This window comes from Geotrypetes seraphini, chromosome 16, assembly GCF_902459505.1.
Source record: "Geotrypetes seraphini chromosome 16, aGeoSer1.1, whole genome shotgun sequence".
NCBI lineage: Eukaryota > Metazoa > Chordata > Amphibia > Gymnophiona > Dermophiidae > Geotrypetes > Geotrypetes seraphini.
In genome coordinates this window covers 44,550,914-44,558,524 of record NC_047099.1, presented here as the reverse complement: position 1 = coordinate 44,558,524, position 7,611 = coordinate 44,550,914, and the positions used below count along the sequence as shown (strand labels likewise).

The 7,611-nt window shown below is 44.8% G+C and overlaps 1 protein-coding gene across 3 annotated transcripts in view; it reads left to right on the top strand.

The window, feature by feature from the left end:
• The first annotated feature begins 3,934 nt into the window (after positions 1-3,934).
• The window catches only part of CADM3 (cell adhesion molecule 3), a 106,077-nt gene continuing 102,400 nt past the window's right edge, over positions 3,935-7,611 (top strand). For 2 of the 3 annotated variants that reach the window (XM_033924375.1, XM_033924373.1), the window contains exon 1: positions 3,936-4,267. In XM_033924375.1, coding sequence (XP_033780266.1) covers positions 4,183-4,267 — 85 coding nt within the window. In that variant the 5' untranslated portion in view covers positions 3,936-4,182. Of the gene's footprint in view, positions 4,268-7,611 lie in introns of all 3 variants that reach the window. The other variant, XM_033924376.1, reaches the window with a different exon arrangement.

The window sequence follows — 7,611 nt, the reverse complement described above, 5'->3', positions numbered from 1 at the left end:
GAGACGTAGATCTGTTACGCGTGTAATTAGTTCCAATGTACACTTGTGATAATGGAGCCAACTAGTTTACATGTGCACGGGACGCTTCTGTAATCTTTGGGGTGCCATTTATAGAATCTGGGGGTTTGTTTAAAGATCAGAAACTATTTGCTGTGACATATAGGCAAGAATAGGGGAAATTGGGAGGGGCAAAAACTTTTTCACATTACCATATTGTGATGTGTCATTTCAGCTCCTGTCCTAGGTGACCACTTAGTCTTGCCTAATAGTTAACTCGGCCCTGTTATAAGGGAAAACACCCTCCAGGGATTCAAGACAAGTTCCTGCTGAACCAGAACGAGCGCAGGTAGGGCTGGGGGGGGGGGCGCTGGTCTGACCCAGCAGCGGCAATTCTTAGGTTCTTAATAGCAGGATTCACGAAAGCTTGAGAAAACATAGAGGATCCCTGTGCTGCAAAAAACTGAAGGGAAATCCACAGCTCAGCCAGGTTCTAGGGCAATGCACTGGAAAATCTCTGTGCCCATCTCCTCTTCCTACAGGCCTATCAGTTCTCTGATTTTGCCCTGGGTTGAGGACGAGCAGAAAATTAAGAACCTAAGAACTGCCACTGCTGGGTCAGACCAGTGGTCCGTCGTGTCCAGCAGTCCACTCCCGCGCCAGTGCCTTAATTGAGCAAGCACTAAGCCAACGGATTCTCCTTGTGACTTTGGACAAGTTATTTAAACCTTTATTACCTCAGCAACAAACCTTAACATTACAAGTTTTTTAAGGATGGGGAATAAATGATTGTACTTGAATGCAAAGTGCCTTGAGCTACTATTGAAAAGGCCTAAGATAAATTGAAACCCTCCCCTCCCTGCAGCCAGGGACCTACTGTGCTTAAGGAAGCTGTTCCACTACTTTCTCTGTCAAGGAATAATTTCTGGGTTCCTCTTCTTCTGTACTTAAAGTATATGTTACAAAGGAAGATTTCTGTTGTTTGATAAAGGTATGAAAAATATATTTTTCAGTAAAATACTTCTAACACAGGCTGCGGCATGCAGTCTGTTCTAGTTATTTGTGGTAGTACAGTACCTGAAAATGTTTGTGAACTGTGAAATCATGAATAGCTCAATGTTGGGCCTAGGGGAAAATAGAGCTTAGTTTCGGCTCTAAACCACGGAAAGTGAACAGTGGATCCTATTGGAAAAAAGGGTTAGGCTTATGCAAGAGACAGCACTTGAAGTACCTGTAATTCACTCTCCTAACACTGGGGGGCCATATCTGAAAGCAAAGCCTGACCGTGAGGTGAAAGTGAAAGCAAAAAAAGCTGGGGTTTTTTTTGTTTTTTTTTAAAGTGCCAGTCCACCAAAATGTGAATACAACAGCATGAATGGGGAATATTGGTTGCAATTGATGCGACCACAGATAAGCAAAACCATGCATGGTGAACGCGCGAACAATGAGCACAGACTGTAAGATGACTTGGCTCCACCGACAGTGACCCTGGGCTCATGTGCATTCCAATGTCACCTCCTTCCTCAACATTTCAACTTCCTGGCTTTTTTATTTCTTTGAGGCAAACCTTTCACCCCTCCAAGACATCATTCTGGTTCAAAATTGCCTTTAGAAATTTGGTCGCACAATTGAATTAAGGAGTCAAATTCCACCAATTAATTGGGCACTAAGAATTCAGTTATTGAAGTTAATTGTCAATCATTTCGATTTGCGTGCAGATTTTGCTATAAAGATGCAGGCACAAATTCTTTTTAGCATGTAACTGAAAGGGGATGCGGGGCAATCACAGAATACCGGGGTATGGCTGCTGGTGTTCTAGAAGTGGCATCCAATTCAGAGTGCGGTTTATAGAATAAGGCTCTTTTTGGTGCCCAAATTTGGCACCATTTATTTATTTAATTTTTTATACCGTTCTCCCTGGGGAGCTCAGAATGGTTTACATGAATTTATTCAGGTACTCAAGCATTTTTCCCTGTCTGTCCCGGTGGGCTCACAATCTATCTAATGTCCCTGGGGCAATGGCGGGATTAAGTGACTTGCCCAGGGTCACAAGGAGAAGTGTGGGTTTGAACCCAAAACCTCAGGGTGCTGAGGCTGTAGCTTTAACCACTGCACCGCTCTAGAAATCAAAATGTAGCGGAAGTGAGCCAAGTCTAGGACAATGAAGCCATTGTGACATCACTGATGAGGTTGGCTCTTATTGGTGAAACGAGGCATTATGATGTCACAATACCAGCTCAGGTTATCACACTATTTATATATTCCGTTCTCTCAGGGGAGCTCAGAACGGATTATATGAATTTATTCAGGTACTCAAGCATATTTCCCTGTCTGTCCCGATAGGCTGACAATCTATCTAATGTCCCTGGGGCAATGGTGGGGATTAAGTGACAAGGAGCAGTGTGGGTTTGAACCCACAACCTCAGGGTGCTGAGGCTGAAGCTTTAACCACCACGCCACACTATTGAATCTACTCCCATATATTCAATTCCAGGTATAATGAGATTATGAAAGATCGTATGTATTTTTTTTTTTTTTTCTTTTAAGAAAATGTTAAAAAAACACAATTATTTGTGGACGCCTTTCTCTAACTCTGTGGTTATTACTTGTTTTAGATTTAAAGAATTCTATATTGAGGAAATTTGTGGGGAAGACTTATTTTGTTTACTGCATTGTATAATGTTTGTTTGTGCTTGAAATTGTGGATGTAAATGTTTTGTACATTGCTTAGATTGAAGCGATTCATAAATGTTTAAAATAAGTAAATAAATAAACCTTTGTGGTATGCGTGTCTTACACAAAATACAAATAAAGGGTGTGGATGGGCTGCATTTTGTTCCCTTCCCCCACTAATGCCTGATCCAGTCTTGCTTATAGGGAAGTTGCCCAGTTCCAGCAGGGACACTTGAAACCAAGGATGAAATAAGCTGCTCTAACATAGCTCTGTGACCATAATCTTCCGTCTCCCTTCCATCACCCTTGAGCTTTTTCATTTTAGAAGTGGGTTGCCTATATTTTTTTGCAAGGCAGTTAAATCAAGTCCTGGTTTGACCTACAACAGCATACGTGGATCCAAGATAGTAAAAAACCTGAACTGGATCAACTAAAATTAGCCGATGACCCCCCTCAACCCCCAGGTGATGTTATGATGTCATATTTATCCTGATCAGGCAGGGAAATGATCTCACAATACAGGTGCAATTTCAAAACCAAGTGATCAGTTAAGCTTGAAATCATTTCTACTTTTGCAGAGAGGCAGATACCAATTGATAGACTGTATTTTGGAATGATTTACTCAACACCCAGTTCTTGGAGCAACATTATTTCCTAGCCAGAGGATTAGCATACAGTAGTAGGTCTTTATCATTTTATACTTTTTAAAATCTTTTTTGTTAAATGTGTGAAGTCTTGATGGGGTGGTTTGTTTTTTTGCAGGCCCTCTAATCTATAATCAGTGTGGGCCACCATAGTCCTCTAGTGCTGGATTTTCAAGATTTCCACAATGAATCTGCATGAGATGCATTTGCATACAATGGAAGCAGTACTGGAGATCTTGAAAACCTGCCTTCGATTTCTAGTGGGGCTAAGCTCTAATGCATGCTTTTCGGTGCATGCCATGGCTAGCACTACTGTGCTTTGGGGTGCTCTAAGCCGAATGCAATTGAACCCCTCAGCTGCGCTCTGCATCCCTCCCTGGGGACCAGCCTGAGTCGGGCGGCACCAAGCTCCAGACTGGCTCGGGGCAAAGGCGCATCGGAGCGGGGCGGGGGCGCGCGGAGCCGGGGCTCGCCCGGGAGCCTTTCCGAGCAATGCAGCAATCGGCTGTGCCGCCCACCGCTTGGCTCGTGCAGATCGCTCGCAGCTGCGCATCGCACCCCCGCCTTTGCAGCTCCGATGGTCCATTCCGAAGGCTCTATTTAACCCCCCCCCCATCCCCTCCCCACTACTGCAGCATCTCTTCGCTTTTGTCAATACAGCATCCTGCTGCCTCCGCTTCGCCTGGACTGATCCCTTCTCTCCTTTGTATTTTTTTCTCTTTTGCCTCCGTGGACTGGACCATCGCCCCCCCCTCGCCATTTGGCCCCCTCCCCTCTCTCCTTCCCCGACCCCCCTCCCTTGAACATCGCCAGTTCCCCTGGGGAGAGAGGAGCCTCCCGATCGGAGGAGCCCCCGAGGCTCGGCAGGATGGCGGAGCTGCCGCTGCAGCTGCCGGTGCTGATGTTGCTGGCTGCGGTGGCCAACGTGGGAGGCAACCTTGTGGCCACCAGCGGTAAGTGGAGGGGAGGGGAGGGGGGGGGGGTTGCAATAGGGTCTGCCTAGGCTGGATTATTAGGCATGGCTTCTTTTTGGGAGGGGAGGGGGAGGTGTGACAGATGCATGCAAACACACCCACCTCTGAACCACCCAAACCCAGCTCAGCAGATTGATCTGGGCGAGGCAGCGACAGGGAAACTTGCTCTGGGGTCTGCAGCAAAGACCCAAACTCTGCCTGGCTGCTTTATTGTGCTTTGGACATGTTCAGAATTCTGCTACTGATTTCGCATTCTGCTTTGTACTGAGAGAGGAGAATTTGGTACCTTTTCCACTTTCCCAAAATATTGGGGTATCTGTGTGGGTTGTCTAACATTTTGTCTAGGCAGTAGTGCAGTGATTCCCAGGCCAGTTGGGTTTTCAGAATAGCTCTAATGAATATGCATGGAGCAGATTTGCATGCCTGGCACCTCCATTATATGCAGATCTCTCTCATGCATATTCATTAGGGCTATCCCAAAAGCCCAACTGGCAGGACAGGGTTGGGAACCACTGCAGTAGTGCATATTCTTTATAGTCTCACAGGAATGAAATTAATCACAAGCAAAACACAGGAGAATTCACCTTCTCAGATGAGAATGCAAAGGAATAAAGAGCGAAGGCGAACGGATGTTCTAGGATACTTTAATTCTTCAATCAGACTCGACACGGCCGTGTTTCGGCCCTATGGCCTGCATCAGGGGTCTCTGTCCTTTATGGTAATGGATAATGAAACTAGCCAAGATAGTGGAATCGATTATCTTAATGCAATGATACACAACCCAATGATACACAGTAAAATTGCTGAGACCTGACACGGTCCATGTTTTGGTCACAGAGGACCTTCTTCTGGGGTCCTATCTGATGTAACTGTGTACCTGGAACTTCTCTTCTGCCAGAGCTGCAGAGTTATATGTCCTAAGTTGAAAGGAGGATTTTAGTGCCAGTGGAGTCCTGTTAGCTGCACGAGATCCTGATGCTGTCTGCACGGACACGGGTCCATACCATCACATTTCTACTGTCTCTCATTGGCTTGTTTTATTGATCTGCGAAGACTTTTAAATAAACTATTGCATCAAAGATTCCACAGCTTTCATCCTTCGTTTTGGTTTCTCCCGTTCTGCGGAATTTTCTTGGTGAATTCCGTTGCTTTGTAATGAAGCTAGCCGCAATGCTATGTAATCTGGATGGTAAAGCTCTATGTATATGTCTGTCGTTATCAGCAATGATCAGCGATTCCATAGAACGTGTCTGCACGTAAACTCGTTTGAAAGTGTGTGAGTTCGCGCACAGACATGTTCTATTGAATCGCTGATAACATTAGACATCTACCATAGACCTTTACCATCCAGATTACATAGAATTGTGGCTATTTTCATTATCCATTGCCATAAAGGACAGAGTCTCCTGATGCAGGCCATAGGGCCGAAACACAATTCGTGTCGAGTCTGATTGAAGAATTAAAGTATCCTAGAACATCCGGTCGCCTTCGCTCTTTCTTTGAAATTACTCATAATCATGAGGAAGGAGATTGGATAGATTGATCTAGAGAGAGAACCCTAGGAAAAACCTATGGCTGGATTCAGGTAGGGCCTTCAGTTTATTCTCAGGTGCTGGACCCCAAGTGGCTATTTTAGATTTGTTCCTTCTGCTTCCTAAAATTCAGACCAGTAACGAGTGAGGGGAGGAAGCTGGATGCCCCATAGACCATTTGAGATCCAGATTCATTTGCTCACATCCTGCCCCAAACATTAGGACTTGTGTTTGTGTGAACATAATTTGCTGGTTCAGAGTTAATTCCTGAAACCCCAAATGGAAAGCTATCACCCCCATTCCAACAACAATGCTGTGTGAAATATCAATCACTACTGCCCTTAACTCCTACCTGCATAGATGCCTCAAGGCAGGAAGAAGGGAGAGAGATGGTATACTCTAGCGCTGTTTCTGTCCAACCATCGAATCCAGCCTCTTCCTCCTGAATCCAGCAACAGCTGCTCCTGTCATTATTGTCCCCCACATCTTCCTTAGATATTATCCATTTTCTGAATATAATCTGCAGTTAGAAACTTCAGAATTTTGAGCAGGAAAACTTGAGTCTCAAACCACAGATCCTCTGCTATAATGTTCATTCTACATTTGTTTCATCTCATACACAATCAAAAAGTGGGGGTGGAACAGCTTACGACGACCGAGGAACTCTCCACAGAAACAAGCAACATTGATAATTTAAACATTTTTAGGTGGTTTTATTTAATGGACTATGTATGTTCCTTTTAGACATTATATGGATCCCTGAGGTAGGCTCTTTGAGCCAAAACACAGACTGTGTCAGGTCAAGCAAATTCATATGAAAAAAGTTGATCTGGAAGAATCCCTTATCAATGTTACTTCTTCTTGTGGATGTTTCCCTGGCTCTCGTATGCTCTTCCACCCCCATTTTTTTGATTGTGTTGGTTGTGGGGTTTTGATTCCATGTTTCTGTTGTGGATCCTTTTGTCTCATCTCAGAGCATCTTTGAACTAGGCTGTAACTGGATTTTCACTGATACTTATTTGAAAGTTCAAACTGCATGCTAGTGTGAAGGTCTTGGTGTTGACCTGTAAGCGTAACCGCACTTGAAAACATACTTCTCAGCTTCCATGAAAAACCGAAGCATCCTTTCCCATGCGATTCACTTCCAAGGCCTCTGATGCTGCCACTTTCCGTAACACGCAATTACAGGACCTCACTGAGAGGACAGAACGTCAACAGCATACTTCATTCTAGGGGCACTTTGCAGGAGCAGAGCACACAAGGACTAACACACTCGTTACAAACACAGCGGATAATGACTGACACGCTCATTACAGTGGCAAAATCCAGAGACAGAGCATGCAGACCCCAGGAACGGCATGGGCCAACTGATGGTTGGGCACATGGGTAGATCCCAGGAGCAGGCATGCAAGCTCATTATAGGAAAGGGGCTTATGTTAATCCCAGGAGTAGTACCTGCTCATTACAGAAGCAGATCCTAAAGACTGGCGTATGCATTGCACTTGCAAATCCCAGGAACAGAGCGTATACTGACTGGCACGCTTCATTGCAGACCAGATCCTAGTGACCAGGCCAATCCTGATTGACACACTCATTACAAGTATAGATCCCAGGAACAGGGCATACATTAATTGATGTTCTTATCATATGAGCAGATCCCAGAAGCAGGTCCTAGCAACAATGTCCTCGAGGAAAAGTCCATATTGGGGAAGCCATGGAATATTGCTATAATTTGGGGTTCTAGAATCTTGTTACTCTCTGGGATTCTGGAATCTTGCTATTCTTTGAGAT